Below are 19,011 nucleotides of genomic sequence, written 5' to 3'. Positions count from 1 at the left end.
GTCGTGTGACTGAGTAGGGCGCGACTACCGGAAGTTTAATTTATGAAATTTCAACTAGAAAAAGTCCAATGATGGAGGAATCTTGCTTCGATAAATCATAGAGGCATAGAAACTTATGTTGTTTGTCATTGGATTACTGTGTCCTTTCAATTTCAAATTTAAAACTAAGTTACTGTCTGATGAATTAGAATTATTTCCTGAAATAAAATTAAAAATAAATTGTCTGATTAATTTGAATTATTGTTTGATCAATTATGTGCATTTCGATTGTTCCCACACCCACTTATTTGTGATCACAAAGCATTATGTTTGTTCGAGCTTCTGTTTTTAATTTTAATAATTCTCATGAATTTGCCTTTTTCTGTTACAGGCTGAAAATTTATTATTAGACAGCGAAATGAATATTAAAATAGCAGATTTTGGATTTAGTAACGAATTTACGCCAGGAAGCAAATTAGATACGTTTTGTGGTAGCCCTCCCTATGCCGCTCCTGAACTGTTTCAGGGTAAGTACCTTTAATATCAAAATTTAACTCTAATCTCTTCCAACAATATCTTGTGAGCGAGCAGTGCTCCACTCATTTCGTTGAAAATTAATCAAATACTGTACTCATGTACTCTATTCAGTATTTCACATGTTCACTATGTTATTAACGTCGAGCGCTTAGCTCTAGGGACAAACCAATTCCGCTAGATCGCTCCAGCTGTACTATTCACTTGCTGCCCGAGCATAGCAGGCGTAAAACCGTGCTTTAAAGGTACACATACCAGCGGCTATTATTGTGTCTATAAAAGAAGTTTAAGCATCTACTTTATTCACCAAGAACAGCGCTACAAGTTGCTATGAATTTGAAGTCTATAGAACGAACATTGAATAGGGGAGTTTAAAATGCATAATTTTTTTTCAGATTTTCAAAAACAAAGTTGACGTAATTTTTGCTATATTGAAGAGGAGACTTGCATGTTTTTCTCAAATTTTTCTGTCCAGTAGTTTTTTTAGGGTATGTGTACCATCTGCCTCAAAAAAGTGACTTTTGAAGCCCTATTGTTAGCTAACAGAAGCTGATAAAATCATTTCAATGGCATAGATTATGTCCTAAGAACCTGCCCAATAGATTAGAAAAAGGAAAAAAAAATGAAAGAAAAAAAATTATTGAATGCACAACCTTAACAGCAGAGATAGAACTCACAAAAATCACTAGTTGGTTAAGAAATTACTTATTGTCATTGAATTCAGAAAAAACAAAATTTTTAGCTTTTTCTTTAACAAATAGCACAAAACCACACATGACAACAATGAAGCTCCATAATTGTGATAGAAATTGTAACAATAATTGTAATTGCCCACTAATAGAACGCTCTGACAATATAAAGTATTTAGGAATAATAGTAGATGATTCATTGAAATGGAACAAACACAACATATACAACTGCCAAAATAAGGAAGCTTATATACAAATTCTATCAATTAAGGCGTATCATAGACAAAGAAATGTTAAAAACTGTATACTTAACATTAGTTGAATCTCTTTTAAGGTACGGTCTGTTAGTTTGGGGTGCAGCTAACTTCAGTTTTATAGATCCATTATTTAAAACTCAAAAACGCATTTTGAAAATAATGGGAAACAGGGAAATCCAGTTTTCAACTGTAGAATTATTTATAGAAAATAGAGTACTCAGCGTTAGGCAATTGTATATATTGTTGTTATTAGGGTATATGAAAAAACATCAAAATAGGAACCATATCATAAATCATAGCCATAATACTAGAATAAGAGAACGTTACAATCAAGAAGTACCAAGAATGAATACAGCGTTTGGGCAAAGATCACTAGGATATTTAGGACCTACAATATCTAATAGAATACCATTAGAAATCAAAGGAGAGGAAAATTTCAATAGGTTCAAAAGAAAAATTAGACATTGGTTATTCAGTATTGGGATACAAAGTAGTGAGGAACTAATAGTAAGTAGGATTTAGATTTAAGCAATATTCTTTTTTTTTTAAATAAGGTAATTTATATGTAGAAAATAGTACCTCGGTTTAGTATCTTTGTACTAGGTGATGCTTAGGGTAATAGATATAGTTTTAGATTTTTGGAATTTTTGTATTATCTGTTGTAGCATAAATTAGTATTAATTTGATGATAACCTCGACACATATATTATATAGTGAGGTATCATTTTTGTAAACACTGAATATTGTTATATTATTGAAAATATATGAAAAAAAATATGTAATGTATGAATTTATGAATAAACTCCTCTGGATGTGTCGTCCAACATCCAGAGAAATTATTATTATTATTATTAATGGCTACTTGTATGAACCAATAAAAATTAAAGTAGGTGATTCACACATCACACTTGAAAATAAAGTTCGAAACGTGTGTGAAAATTAATAATAAAAGGGAAAAGTGAATCACATGAGTATTGTACGATCATTATGAATTCTCTGTTGATATTTTTTGGATTAGAATCGTAAAATTCAAGTTTGAACTTGATAAGATTATCAACTTTCTTACGTTTGAAGTCCTCCCATCTTCATTGAGTCCAGTTCGTTGAATTTGTCGAACTTGACCAATTGGCTCCAAAAAATTTTTTTTTTTGTCAGTATACTCCTTTACTGTAATTTATTAACCCAATAATCAAATTAAACTATCATTGTATATTATTCTCTGAAAATTGCAATAAATTTTATTTTATTATTTTGATTTAATCAAAAACAATAAAACAAGAGCATGTCTCGGTCTTTTCCATCATCGTAATCCTCACGATGATTTCCACATAAGTATTTACTTGTATGTGGCAATAAGATGAGAAATTATGAGATGATCCAAAATCCATGCTCTTCGCAGGATTCGAACCCACGACCTTGCACAAATCAAAGGCTGATATCACGCCTTGTGGAAGTAATAGATTTTAGTCATGAGTAAAAAATATTCATGGTTTCTTGTTTTCAAATATACAATCTATGGAATATGTAATTGAGGGTATTTCGTTTTTCAACAATGGACAAATCATTGTTTATAGTATAGCAATATTGATGAATTGATTGATATTAATTTTTATATGTTCGAAAAAATCTATTTGAAATAAGAGGATACAATCTGACTGGGCCATCACAGTCCGAATAATTTCTGAATATCGGGGCACCGAGCTTCGCTCGTTTTTTTATCCTATTATATTAAGCGAGCAATTTCTGTATTTTTATATCTGGTTATTTTTTTATATGAATATTTATGTTCAACGGATCTTGAAAACGGCTCTAACGATTTTCACTAAATTTGGAACATAGGTTTATGATAAAATTTAAATATGCTATTCGCAATTCGTCATGGAAGATAAAACTGAAGATTTCCATAATAAATTGTTTACGAATGTATTATGTTCCTCAAGTATCGAGGATACTCTACCTGGAAATTTGAAATTTTACTCTGGAAAACCGGGAATTACTCATGATTTTCTTATTTTAAAATGGATGGCCACCCTGTCTTAAGGTGCGTACAGACTTTCGCTCTGCTCCGCAACCGAACGTCACTCGACCAGATCGATTGATGATCGACCGGGGAGCAAGAGTGGATCGACCGGGGAACGCGAGAAGAGCTAACATCTTCTGTAACGTTCATGATCGGTGCGACTGCAGAGCGGGGGCGGAGCGACTGCGGTGCGATGGAGGAACGAGGGCGGAGCGTGCTCGGTGCGGGTTGGAGGCGCGTATATGTGTACGCAGCTTAAGAAATCAATTGATTAATAATGTTGTTGTGAAAGTTTTATTGATTTAAAATGTGTTTATCGAACAGGAAAAAAGTACGACGGTCCAGAAGTTGACGTGTGGTCGTTAGGTGTGATCCTGTACACGCTGGTCAGCGGCTCGTTACCTTTCGACGGATCGACGCTCAGGGAACTGAGAGAGAGAGTGCTCAGAGGCAAATACCGGATACCTTTCTACATGTCGACCGACTGCGAAAACCTTCTAAAAAAGTTCCTTGTCCTCAACCCAGCGAAACGAGCATCCTTAGAAGTGAGTATTTTTATGTATAATATAGGAAATAAATGTATATAAAATAATATGTATAATAATTTATAATCTATATATATAAATGCGAAATGGCACTCACTCACTGACTTGACTGACTGACTGACTCACTCACTCACTCACTCGCATAACTAAAAATCTACCGGGCCAAAAACTTTCAAATTTGGTAGGTATGTTCAGTTGGCCCTTTAGAGGCGCACTAAGAAATCTATTGGCAATAATTTAATTCTACGGGTTGTTTTCAAGGGTTCAAAGTTCGTCTTTTAGCATGTATATTCTTCTTCTCCCAATCTCTTAATTATAATTGAAATTTCCATATCATATGTTACCATAGAACTATAATCTAGATAGAGTACCTCTTCGAAACAGTTGTTAACTGGCAACTAAATTAATAATATCAGGTTGGCATTAAGTTGAGTGACTTTGTTAGGTTGGCACCAAGTTAAAGATTTAAATGCATTTATCGCGGAAAAATTGATTGGGTACTGCTACTTTAATCCTGGGAATATTATATTACTAGCCGTCAGGCTCGCTTCGTTCGCCATATCCGTTTAGCAAGACGTTTAGTCTGGACCCCCGACAGGATTGTCCTAACATATGATAAAAATGCTCAAATGAAAAATGCAGGCGAGCGAAGCGAGCCTGCTGATCTCATTCTTGGACGATACAGCCGGGGGTCCAGGGGGCGGAGCCCCCTGGCTAGACGGATATGGCGAGCGAAGCGAGCCTGACGGCTAGTATGTATAATAAAGGAAAGAATTGGCTTATATACGTACGGGATAGGAAATTCATGAATAACGACGCATCATCACGTGTAAACTACTCAACTTATTAACTTGAAATTTTGCATATTGATTCTTAATTTACCGAGGATGGTTGATAGGCCTATTTTCAATTCTCCAAGTTTTCAGTTTGTCAAGTTTTTTATTTCACCCTTGCGTACAATAATATTATCATTGTAATACTGTTGTGAACGTGTTTCTATTCTCAATTCAATTCAGTTTTTATTGTCCAATAATTCAATTTCTCAATCAATCAATCTTTATTCATATATAAATAAAACTGTTGAAGAATAATTAACATTATAGAATAATTAACATTAAAGAATAATTAATATTATATAAAGTTATTAAATTTTTTACTAAAAGAATACTAAAACTGCTACTACAGAATGCGTTGATGATTAATACCAATTCCATATTGACGTGGTCGTGTGGTGACGTCACACCAGGCCGGACATTATATTGGCACGACACAAATGCACTGTTTTTATAGAAAATGTGGTTATGCGTCTGGTCTCTCGTGTGCCATGGTCCAATGCTAAAGCCTTTCCACTCGGTCGGAGCAGTGATTCCGACAATTTGTGTCTGACTTGCAGACATCACACTTATGCGGCATCCACACTCTCCCCAAGTGAGTTCAAATGACGACTTGTGCGAGAGTGTGGAAGGTTGCTTAGCCAGCTCTCTCCTTCATTTGCTATCACTTGATTTCGCTCCGAGACGAGACGAGGCGAGCAAAGTCCAGTGGTCAGCCGAGCATCCACAAATGGCCACATTGCAATGTGGCCAGCGATTTGGGCGACAGTGTGAACCTAGGCATTATTACTCTTTACTCTTATTTATCAGGGCTTCAGTTGAAAAGTTGATTATTAGTGTAAACAAACTTGTAAAATCGGTTGAATTATTCAATTAATGTACGTGAATGATGCACGTGAATATTTAAAAATAATTTTATTACTATTGTATTTTAATATAACTTTGAAGTGAAAAAACAGTCACATTCAGTTAGTCGCCAGTGTGGCGACGCGTTTTGTGCTGGTGTTGCACATTTTCTGTTTTGCTTGAGAATGTGCAACACCAGCACGAAACGGTCGTCGCCACACCAAAGAATGTGAGTGGTTTTTAATTTTAAAGTTATATTAGAATACAATAGTAATAATTCCAGTGAAAACAAGATGGATAACCAACAACGAATAATTATATTTTTGTCACTCATAAATATTGTGAATGTTACTTTCTTACTTTTTTGATGAGGGCTAATCTTATTTATTAATCTTATTCACTCACTTGAAAATGGAATTAATTTCAAAACATGTCGTCAATAATAGTTCTTAAAAAAGGTTTTTATTTATTGATATTACTTCCTGCTTGAAAATACACCGTGATTCAAAAAGAATACCACAACTTTGAAAATTGATAACTTTGCAAAGAATAAACGGAGAGTGGAGCATTATCTGTCATCGATTCGAGGAAGCACTAAAGTTTTTTTTAGTTCCTTATTCCAGCAGGATGGAACACCACCTCATTGGCACTCATCTGTCCGTGCCTATTTGAATGAAAACTATCCGAGGCAATGGATTGGCTGCCAAGCAACTCGAGACAGTGCACTTCATCACTGGCCTCCAAGAAGCCCTGACCTCACCCCCTGCGATATTTTTCTATGGGGGTACGTTAAAGATAAGGTGTATCGACCGCCTCTACCAGCTAACATTGAGGAGCTCAAACAAGAAATAACAGCAGCTATACAAACTGTTAAGCCCGATATGCTACTGAGGGTGTGGAACGAGTTCGAGTATCGTATTGATATCACTCGAGTGTCTGGAGGGGGTCACATTGAACATTTGTGAACTTGTTTTCTAGTGGGGAAAAACTTATTTTAATACTCTTCATTTTGATTTACAACCCAAGTTTCTATTATGTTTCCTTGATTAAATACAGATTTTCAAAGTTGTGGTATTCTTTTTGAATCACGGTGTATTAATTGAAATATAAAAATTGTATGATTAGTTTCTATCATGTGTTGCAGAATTATGAAAAATCCTTCATGTTTTCTAATTCTCGTAAATGTTGGAAATTATGTGATTTGTAGTAAATTAGCTTCCAACAATTGGCCAGTTGTTTATAATGTTATTTGTTCATTTTCAGAACATAATGAAGGATAAATGGATGAACAGTGGTTACGAGGAAGAAGAACTGAAACCCTACTTGGAGCCCGAACCCGATTTCAAAGACCTCAAAAGGATAGGTGAGTTCTTTCCTCATTACTTTGATGTTTTTGTAAATGATGTCTTATTGCCTAGACATTGATTTGAAATAATTGACAATAGAATCGTTCCTATCACTGAAATTTGAATTGAGATTGTGTGCTCTGCTCTCCTATCACACTAATGAGAATAACAGAGACCCTTACTCATTTTCCTTCCGAATTAAATGTTGCAAAAAATAATTTAAAAAAATGAATTGTTTTCCCAATGATTTTGATTGAAAGTTTGAAATACATAGACCAAGAGTAGCTAGTATCCAGTGTGATAATAACATCAATGAGAATAACAGCCACCCTTACTCATTTTCCTTCCGAATTAAATGTTCTAAAAAATAATTAAAAAAATTGTTTTCCCAATGATTTTGATTGCAAGTTTGAAATACATAAACCAAGAATAGCTGGTATTCAGCCAGTATAATAATAGTTAATCTTCATTGTTTCTTCTAATACTAATGTTATGTTGAGGCTTCTTAATCCAATCAATATTTTTCTAAGTAAATGCATGATTATAACTTAACCGAATAGTTCTTGAAAACTGAAATCTTTTTGCCAAGATAACACAAGTACCAAAACTGACTGAAAAGAGTGACCCTGGCTCCATCAACGCGACTCTACAATCCCAAAACATAATAAGCATTATTAGAAAAATCATTTCCCATAATAAGAATTATGGAAAAATAAAAACATATCGTTTCCACTCCAGTTATCTAGGCCTGCTTTTTACTAGGATTCATTCATCTATGGATCTTACAAGTGAATGATCCATTTATCAGACTCTATTTTTATTTCTAAGAAGATTGGCATTTTCCTCAAACCAATTGCTCGAGGAAATCAGTTTTTTTTCAAGTGAAAACATTAATTGTTCGAATATAAAACAATTCTATATGTTGCATTGTTCCAACGTGTTAAATATCCCTAAAACTGGTGTGACCTTTTTAAAGCACATTATCTTGTGTCAACTAGTTGAAAACTTATTAGATGCGACATTTATTTGAAAATTTCATTCAGAAGTATTAATTTTTTATCGTTTATTTGAAAATTGGTACAATGATGCTTGGAATAAATTGAAAAAAAAACTAGTTAACATATTTTATTGAAGTTGATAACATAGATAAACAATAGCATAAGTAGATATCCCATGGTATAGGGCGTTTATGTCGCAACTTTTACTCTTATCTCAAGCTCATATTCCACGTAATTCTTTCCTGTGAAGCTTTATGACGCTGGTAGTCTCTCATATTGTGCCGTTCATACACTCTTAGGGCCGTTTGCACAGTGGCAGTTTGAACTAAATTTCAATTTAAACTGGATTAAATCCGTATCACGTCTAGTTTGTGTTTCATTTTGAGTTTAAGCCACCACCTGATTGAATCGAGTTGAAGCTTTGATTGTGCAAACGGCCCTTACACTGTCAAAAAAGTAAAATTCGACAATAATCGATAGTAGTCGGCTTGAGATAATAGTAAAAGTTGCGACATAAACGCCCTATACCATGGGATATCTACTTACGCTAATGTTTCTTTATGGTGATAATTACTGAGCTCTTTGATCATGAATTTAAGTTGATAAGTAGTAATAATTTGCAGCAGCTATATCCTTTGAAATGATGGTGGCATGCCAAATGCCCATTTGGTCGAAATTATTATTTTGTCGCAAAAGATCGAAAATTGAAGAATCCCAAATGGTAGAATTGAAACTTGTACTTTCCCAAATGGTCGAATCCCAAATGATCGAAAAGTTTTAATAGTAATCCCATTTGGCCGAAAATCTCAGCTGTCGCAAAAGGTCGAAGATTTGATTTTCCCATCTGACCGATTCTCAAACAGTCGAATCCCATTTGATAGAAGAATGTTGTAGTTGCAAATGGTTGAATCCTATTAGGTAAAAGAGTTTTGTAGTTTGTCGCAAATAGTCGAATCCCAAAAGGTCGAAAGTATACTTTCCCATATGGTCGAATCCCATCCAGCCGATGAGATTCGATCATTTGCGACGAACTCTAACATTTTTCCATCAAATGGGTTTCGACTGTTTGAGAATCGGTCAGATGGGAAAATCAAATCTTCGACCTTTTTCGACAGATGAGATTTTCGGCCAAATGGGATTACTAGTAAACTTTTCGATCATTTGGGATTCGACCAATTGGGAAAGTTCAAGTTTAGTGGCATGCCAAATGACCGATTGCCATCTGGTCGAAATTATTATTTTGTCGCAAAAGATCGAAAATTGAAGAATCCCAAATGGTAGAATTGAAACTTATACTTTCCCAAATGGTCGAATCCCAAATGATCGAAAAGTTTTAATAGTAATCCCATTTGACCGAAAATCTCAACTGTCGCAAAAGGTCGAAAATTTGATTTTCCCATCTGACCGATTCTCAAACAGTCGAATCCCATTTGATGGAAAAATGTTGTAGTTCGTCGCAATTAATCGAATCTCATCGGCTACATGGGATTCGAACATATGGGAAAGTATACTCTTCGACCTTTTGGGATTCGGTCAGATGGGACCCCACGGAAATGATAAACATTATCCTGAATGAACTTGTTTTTTATTGTGAATTATTTTTATTATAAATCTCACTTGTATATTGGATTGTTGTTTATGATGAACTAACAAGTTGTGGACTTTTCTGTTGCATGTCTGTGCTGTTGGGTGTTCCGTGTGACTAAAATGGTTTTGTTTGGTTTTTCTGTCCAACAGTACAAGTGCAGTCTGTAATGGACAAATTTGTTCCAGAAGCCCTAATGGGAATGGGCTACAGTCGATCAGAAATCGAAGACAGCTTAGCTCAGGCTAAGTACGACGATGTCTTTGCAACGTATCTCCTGCTAGGAAGGAAATCAGCCGATGTATGTATTTGTTGTTGGAAATTTTCCAGGCTTGAATGTGCTCTTCCCTCTGTGTTTCCTCTCCAATGCTTCTATCTAAATCCCGTTTTTTATGACACTTATCGGATTTAATGAACTTATTAAACCTATAGATTCGATATAAGTGTATTAGAAACCGGGCCGTACGTATTTTCTATAATACCTTCGTGAATTGCGTGGTACCCTCAATATTATTTTTCCAATAGTATGTCTCAAGAAAAAACTCATTTAGCATATTATTGAGATAATAATTTTCAAATAACTCAAACAATTATCTTGCCAATAGATATACTGTATCTCATTGTGGCATAAAATGATAATTCTTTTGTTATTGAACAATAATTGAATTAACCAATAATTAGCTCAGAATTAACTCTATTACCCAAATATCGTTATCAACTGAAGTTATTTCTTGAGCTTATAGTAGTCATTGTAGTATGAGATACTCGATAATACAGGGTGTCTAATAAGTCACTCTTTACTTTTATACAGCTATAAGTTAATTTCTTTATTTATGAACCAATTTTGTTAGAACTACATTTTTTTAGATAGAGCACTCCTTGAGTTTGTGTTTAACAACAATTTTCATTTGTTTCAGTTTAGAAATGCCTTCTCTCTTGACTGTGGAAGAACGAGCCGAAATAGCAGCTTGTTATGAGGTCTGGGGATCTGTGGTGCGAGTAAAAAGGTGGTGGAGGGCTGAATGAGGGATCCATGCAACACTGGATGCAAAAAATGTTGAAAATTTCCATTCCAAATTACAACAGGGAGTGTCGCAGATGCAAGACGATCAGGAAGACCATCAACGTGGCTTCCATGGTTTAAAACTTGAGATCTTTCTTAAGAATCGTTGCAACAGAGTAACGTGAAAGACCACTTTCACGAGATCCTTGATGCAGTGATTTATTAGGGCTCCTCATGAACATTTCACGAACTCTGTCAACATTCTCTGCTGTCCTTGACGTTGATGGTCTTCCTGATCGTTTTGCATCTGCGACTCTACCTCTTGTTAGTAATTTGGAATGGCAATTTTTAACAGTTTTTGCATTCAGTGTTGCATGGATCCCTCGTTCAGCCCTCCGCCACCTTTGTACTCGCACTACAGATCCCCAGACCTCATAACGAGCTGCTATTTCGGCTCGTTCTTCCACAGTCAAGAGAGGGGACATATCTTAACTGAAACAAATGAAAATTGGTGTTAAACAAAACCTCAAGGAGTGCTCTATCTAACAAGTGTAGTTCTAACTAAATTAGTTCATAAATGAAGAAATTATAGCTGTATAAAAATAGGGAGTGACTTATCAGACACCTGTAGATTTCTAGAATAAGACATGTTGAATGCGTTTGTCCTATGATGTTTGATGCTTATGATGATTTTTCAACGTTTAAATTACATTAACACTTTTCGAGTTGTGTTGTTTGTTTTACGACAGACCGTAGTCTAAGTTCAAACAATATTCGATACTGTACAAATATTTTGGTGTACATATCACCTTGTTTCGTACTCGTGAAAATTTATTGTATTGTACTGATACTGACTGATCTTAGTGTTTTTGTGTTTGTTTTGACTTAATTTAGTGTCAAAAAATTGACGGTCCATGTATTCATGTGAATATTCTTTGACTAATAAAATTCTATTCTATTTTCTAATTAAGTTTGTAACGTGAATGTTGATGTTGTGGAACTTATCCATAATTGAAGAGACTTGAAATGCTGTCAAAAATCCACTTTATTTAAATGAAAATTAATATTTTATAGGAGCATGCTTTCGTGTGTGAGCTCACAAAGGAAAATAAAGTGGATTTTTGACAACATTTCAAGTCTCTTCAATTCTATTCTATTCCTCTTTTTGTATACGTTCTTTTTTTTAAATAATAAATGTTACATACTATTGCAAAATCCCAGCAGATCATTTCTACATACTTCCATTCTGGTAATTTTCAAATTAAACTTTCATACTGTACCTATTATTTATTAATACTATAAATGAAGCTCGTTTAGAAACTTGGAATTTAAGTCTTAATGAAGTCGAACTAGTAAAATATTCAAATCCATTCATTTACCACAAAATTAATTACTTTTTTCATATAGTGTGTACTATTCTTAAGTTTTTTTTCCGAGCCTTTGAGATTTTTGTATATTAGGTGTAATATGTTCTTTAGCTCTATTTAATTTAATTTGTATATCTCTTCTTACTTGACTTGAATTGAAGCAGAATAAGTCAACCGCAACTCACTCCCAACACACAAGGAATCTATGTTGAATATTACATTAATAATTATTGTAGTTCAAGTCTCACTAGAATATGTTACTGCTAATAATAATATTATGTACTTGAATTAAAATAATAACTGATAAACTGAATAAATTAAATAAAATAAACTGATAAATTAAATAAAATGATAAACATAGGAAAAGTATAATATATGAGTGATTGTGTTGCAGCCGGAGAGCGATGGCTCGCGTTCGGGGAGCTCGCTGTCGCTACGCAACATGCAACAACAGCAGGGCGGCGGCGGAGGCGGTGGAGGCGGAGGCGGCAGCGGAGGAGGCGGAAGCGGAGGCGGCAGCGGAGGCGGAGGACAATCGCCTTCACACCGCGGCGTCCACCGCTCCATCTCGGCGACCAACGCGAAGCCGTCGCGACGCGCCTCGTCAGGCGGAGAGACGCTGAGAGGCGGCGAGTCGGCGGCCAATGGCGGTACTCAATACAACTTGAACTATATAGCCCACGTCCTTCTTTCAAGTATGCATCACACACTCTGTGTTCTGGCCCATCGCCTACATACAGTGTCACAATGTTAACAAGCTCTCGTCATGCTGATGATCTTCCACCTTATCGTCTCTTGTATGGCGTCTATGTTAGCATGGCCACCCTAATGGTCGGTTTCACACCCCAATCGATTTATGCTCTGATCGTTTGAAAAATACCATTGATTCTTGAAGGAGTCTTTTCCACACATTAGAAGAATAAAGCCAGTCTCACACATAGATTTTTGGATGTTTGTTTTTTAGCCGTCCTTATGAAATCTACCAGATTTAATGCAACTTGGAAAACACATGAACACATCATCTGTTCGCCAAGTTATTCTTAATCTAATAGAATTATTTATAAGGACGGCAAAAATTAGAACGTCCCAAAGTCTATGTGTGTGTAACTAGACTAAAGCTGCGTTCACACCAAAGTTATCAACAAAATGTTAATAATTTAATCCTTATAGATTCTATTAGATTGAACATAACTTATCATACACATGATGAACATATGTGTTTGTCAAGTTCCATTCAATCTAATAGAATATATAAGGATTAAGTTATAAACATTCTGTTAATAACTTTGGTGTAAACCCAGCTTAAGGGTGTGATCACATTCAATGTGTGTATGTGCAAGTGCCCATATGCGCCACGGACACGCGCATTTCACTTATAATCAGCTCATACTATCTATGCATGTACAACTGTATTTGTAAAGATACAGTGGGATTCACATATGATAAGTATAGCATCATCTAATGGAAAGAGAAATTCGCATGTTTGTGGCGCGTAAGGGTGTGAACACATTGAATGCGTATATACGTGCGTAAGTGTACGCTTGGTTATGCTTGACCAAGCGCGCAGAGATGAGAAACAAACTATGGAAAGAGCTATAGGAACACTCAAACTGAACGCGTGTAGGCCTACTTGCTGTTTACGTTCTGTGTTAGCAGTTGCATACACATCACAACGTGTTTGTATGGCTATTTCCAGATTTTGTTTTTCGGCTCATGCATGATTTGACGTGCACTTGAACTAATACACATTTAATGTGATCACACCCTAAAAATGTGTAAACACGCTCATTAAAACCAATTGTATTTTTACCAGCAGAGCAGGAATTCATTGGAATGCAAAGCTTTACCGATTGTCCGCTGATATTTTTCGGCCGGCACTCATCAGTATGTCAAGTTTTCAGTACGTCTAGTACCTCAATTTGGACCAGTCCTTGAAATACTGAAAGAAAAGTTGTTCCATTCAGTACGTCAAGTTTTCTTTGCAGGCTGATACACAGTCGGCTACATGTTCAGTTCAAATTTCCATATCCACAAATACAGCTTCTTCTTCTTCTCCCTTGCCTTTCCCCCCATTATTTGGGAATTCCATATTGTCTTCAGATTGATGAGTGAATTATGTGTTCAGATTGTGAATTATATCCACAAGAACAGCATATCAATATAATACATTTATGAATTATATTAGGTTGATTCGCCATCAAATTGTCTTTTTTGACTTGATAATGGCATCTTAGCCGAAACATGTTGTGAGTAAATAATTTTACAAAAGGCTACTTGGATTTTTATTTTTATTTATTTTCAATATATAATACAATATAGTACTATGTATGAAGGAAATATAAATAATACATGTTTCCTGAATGCAAATACAAGAATATTTGAACAAACGTTTTTACATTAGTTGAGGATTAGGGAGGATGGGTTTGGGAGAAGTTAGTTTCAGGTTAGGTGAGGGAAAGGTTCCAAATCTCAATAAGCTGTTATTATTCAGAATTGTTTAAGAATTTCAGAATTAGATTCCACTTGACTCACTGAAAGCAACAGGAATTGAACCTACTGAAAACTTGACTACTGAAGTTTCCCACCTGGGCTGGTTCTAGATCCACTGAAATCTTGATGCTGTGTCACCAAGTCAGAATTGTCCTCTAATTCGCTAATTCTCATCAACATGTGATTCTCAGCCAATCGGAGGACAATAATTGCGAGTGTCGGCCGATAAATGTCTTGTTGGATGAATTTCTATAAATGTCGGCCAAGTGTGAAGTGTGAAAACGGCCATCTGCATGCCACCATGTTGCATGTCTGATTTTGTGACAGCTTTCAGTTTATTCTCAACTGTCCTTTGTTGTGCAAACTCTACAATCTGTTTATTGTTAGTTTTCAAAATATAAAAAATTCTCAACAGTTCTGCACTAGAAAATTGAGCTATTACTGGGCCCCCAAATTGGCGTGGATAGTGAGATTTCTAGTTTATAGACCCTATTTTTCAAATCAGATAGTCTAGCTGCTCACACATCCATTTTTGGACGCACATATAAATTCTATTAGAATGAACACAATTTGGCGAACAGATGATGTGTTTGGCAAGTTACGTTCAATCTGGTAGCAATATTATAAAGTCGTACGTCCAAAAATCGATAATTGTGTAACCAGCTTTGAAGTTTCCATAATATGGAACATAATCATGATAATAAACCTCTCTAATTTTTCTCCAACTTCAATTAAAATTTCGTTCAAGAATTCTCGAATAAATTTGAAATGTTCTGAGGAGACTCAGTTCATTGTCTTTGTTTATTATAGTGCAATAATTGTTTTTTTTTCTTGGACGTTTTGGAGAATAAAATCATTTTCGTTACGGTACTGAACTGTGATTCATCTCTAAGAATCAATAACACATCTGAATTATTAGCGATAATTAGAAAGGAAAGATGAAATTCAGAATTGCATATCTTTTTTACATTTTAACCTAAAAATGACCTATGGTCGAAACTAGTCGTTAAAATATTTTGAAGTTTTTATTAATAAAGAGTATTACAAGTTTCTATATTGTTTTTAATAGTTTGCATTTCTTTGTATACATTTAGAGGATTCTAATATTTACACTTAATTAAATATGCTATTTTATATTACTTTTAAAACAGTGGATATTTTGTTCTAGATAATTTTTCCGGAAATTTGGTTCTACAGGATTATATAGAAAAAAGCATAACATGGGTTTTCGTGGTTTTAGATTCTCTTTTATAAACTAATTTTTTCGGATATTCTACTGCACTATATACAGGGTGATTCATAATTATGGTAAAATAATTTAATACGTGATAGTAGAGGTAAAAATAAGAAAAAATGTTCTTATAAACATATATCCATAAACGCTCCATTAGCGAGCTATACAGGTTGAAAGATTTCGCCCGGAATTCAGTTCCTCTGGTGAAATACACCGATGCTGAATTGTTTGGGGACTAGTTTTTGAAAAACTAATGCTGGATTCATATGGAAAAATATCTGAAAAATTGAATAACACTAGTCTGGAAGCTGTAGTGTGAGTAGTTTTTGAGAAAAAAGTTGAAATATGCAAAAAATCTAAGTAGAAAAACACAGACTTCTACGTTTGATGCCCAATAACTTTCTTCAATGATCAGTAAACAAATAATTTTTCGCAATAAAAATTTTAGAGAAATTAATTCTGAAAATAATTATGTAAGCTGTGTGAACTAAATTTAAATGAAATGTATTCTTATGACATAATACATTGTAGTACATTACACCACAAAAATTTGCTGTTTTATGAGGAGAGAACTAATAACTCATAGACTGTAGCTACTTACAAAGAAAACATGGATTTTAATAACTGCTGATTTATTTTGTTTTGAATAAGAAAATAGTTGAAAGAAATTTCCAGCTAAAAATTATTTTCAGAAATATTTTAGCTCACTGTTGAACAAAACAACAAACTGTTAGTTAGGCCTACTGTAACCGCGCTGTGTTTTTTGTTTAATCTATTAAATAGTTATTTGTAACCATTCCACTTTGCTTTTGTGTTAAGTGTTAACTTTTCAAAAAATGGCAGGTAATTTTAGACATTATTCATAGACATTATTCATTCAAGTCAGGAAGAAACCAAGGAGGCCTATCAAAGAATCATCATCATTATCATCTTCAAATTCAGTGAAGAGGCGTATTGTGATACTGGCTGCAAGTCAAGGCAGAGATATGCACAATTACCTAGGTCACTTGTCCGACTACTACGATATTTTTGTGTATACTTTGCCGGGAGCTAAATTTAAACAGGTTATTGCAAATGGGATACAATTTATAAAGGATTTGACAAAATTCGATTACGTGATTGTAATGGCGGGGTCCAATGACTTTGGCAATCATGAGCCATGTGATCTCAATATCCAACAAGGAATGGATAAGCTATTGACATCGGGAATAAATACCAACTTCATTGTTTGTGCAATACCTTTTAGGTATGATATGCCTCACCACAATGACAATATACATTTTGCTAACGAATCAATCTTTGCAAGAATACGGTCTTATTGTGGAGTATCGAGAGTGATATATGGAGAAGTCAATAATAACCTGCAAAGACACCATTTCACAAGGCATGGCCTGCATTACTCAAAGGGTGGAAAACGTTTTGTGGGAAGGTCTTTGTGCGATTTTGTGACAATTGATAGCGGCATTGTCTCTAAGAAAGTCAAATCAACGCGCTACGACTCACAAAAGAAGCAAACTGCCAGAAAACCAGCTCCTTCCATTCCGATGAAAACCAACGTCGATGTCAATGCAATAATCAGCATTGATGACTCATTGACGTCAACATCAACGCCATTGATTGGTCAGCCTCGGACGATTCTGCACGGAGGATCTACTACGGACGTTCGCCATCATAGAGACGTCATTGCAGCTCATATCCCAGATGTTCCGGAATCCAGTGCTACTGTGTCCTTCCATGACTCACTCAAAAACTCTATAAACCAATCAGGATTCGATTCAAGTTGTTCATCTGCTCGTGATCAAGTACTGAATGACGATGTAGAACTTTGTAACATTCCCTGCAGTCCCTCATTAATAACAGACTCTGTGGTAGATACTAACATTGTGCAAAGTTGTTTAAACTCAACAATCCAAGTTCAAATAGGTATAGATTAGACTCATTAAAACATACAATACCTTGCACAAGAATCGCTTATCTAAATGTTCAAGGATTGAGAGGTAAATTGAATGTTCTCAATGACTTTGTAATTAATGAAGATATTGATATTTTAGGTATAAGTGAACATTGGTTGCTCACTGATGAAATCGGATATAGTAAAATGGATGTTTGTATTGCAACAAGTAGTTACTGTAGATTATTACACAAAAATGGCGGAGTTGCAATATTTGTCAGAAAGAATCTTTACTCTCAAAGTCAAGAATTGAGTCTGAATTTTCTATGTATTGAACGTGAGTTTGAGGCCACCTGTACTATTATTAGAGCCAGGAAACTCATTATCGTATCATTGTACAGATCTCCTTGTGGAGATCCCAAAGTATTTTTAGCCAAATTGGAAGAATTGCTTCTATTTTTGTCTAGACAATGCTATAATGACCATACTATTGTTCTTGGTGGAGATCTTAATTCTGCTTTTGATGTCAATCATGAAACTTGTCATTCCAATAATTTGAAAAATCTATTGAGACAATTCAATCATCGTATTTTCAATACTCTGCCCACTAGAGACCAAGCATGTCTAGATAATATTTTTTCAAACGTTCAACCTGATATGATAAATTCAAGTGTCATAGGATTTTCTTACTCTGATCATGATTGTGTCACGATATGTGTGCCCTGTAGTTCTGTTGAGTCTAGTTCTAACGATTTTGTCACTATTACTTCAAGACCTGTTACTAAAGATAAATTACTACAATTTAATCGGTCTCTAAATTTAGTGAATTGGTATGCTGTCATGGAAAAGTCAGATGCAAGTGATATATTCGAATCCTTCCTCAATACAGTTTTATATTATTTCAATCTAACTATCCCTAGAAAGACCTGTAGAAAAAAAGTTTCCAAAGTTAATAATAGAAAGAATTTCAAATGTAAGGCTGACTGGTACACACCTGAACTTGGTAAGATTAAGATTCTACTCACTCTCTTACATGAAAACTTCAAAAAACAAAAAACCGAACATTCAAAAACACTTTATCTTAGATGCAGAGCACTGTACAGAAATTCATTGGATGAAGCCAAGAGGGATTCTGTCGCATCAATCATTGAATCTTCTAATAACAAATGTAAGAAAGCATGGCAAATTATCAAAACTTTATCCTCCAACAAGAATATTGTAAACTTATCTACTCCTGAACCAAACAAACTTAATAATTATTTCATTCGATCAGTAGATGATGTGCACGAGAAGATAGACAAGCCATCAATTACAGCCAGTGCATTGCTCAATGATAATGTCAATAAAGTGCAAAATAGCTTATTCTTTTTTCATGAGGTGAGTCAAGAGATGAT

The 19,011-nt window shown here is 34.8% G+C and overlaps 1 protein-coding gene across 19 annotated transcripts in view; it reads left to right on the top strand.

Annotated features, from left to right (window-relative positions):
- The window catches only part of LOC111043296 (serine/threonine-protein kinase MARK2), a 284,820-nt gene that overhangs the window by 216,414 nt on the left and 49,395 nt on the right, over positions 1-19,011 (top strand). For 13 of the 19 annotated variants that reach the window (XM_039424818.1, XM_039424806.1, XM_039424805.1 and 10 more), the window contains 5 exons: positions 371-506; positions 3,804-4,024; positions 6,967-7,066; positions 9,785-9,933; positions 12,397-12,697. In XM_039424818.1, the coding sequence (XP_039280752.1) occupies positions 371-506; positions 3,804-4,024; positions 6,967-7,066; positions 9,785-9,933; positions 12,397-12,697 (907 nt within the window). The remainder of the gene's footprint in view (positions 1-370; positions 507-3,803; positions 4,025-6,966; positions 7,067-9,784; positions 9,934-12,396; positions 12,698-19,011) is intronic. The other 6 variants (XM_039424814.1, XM_039424809.1, XM_039424817.1 and 3 more) reach the window with 3 other exon arrangements.

This window comes from Nilaparvata lugens, chromosome 3 (assembly GCF_014356525.2).
Source record: "Nilaparvata lugens isolate BPH chromosome 3, ASM1435652v1, whole genome shotgun sequence".
Taxonomy (NCBI): Eukaryota; Metazoa; Arthropoda; class Insecta; order Hemiptera; family Delphacidae; genus Nilaparvata; species Nilaparvata lugens.
The sequence above is the reverse complement of the archived record's forward strand: the minus strand, read 5'-3'. Positions and strand labels throughout refer to the sequence as shown.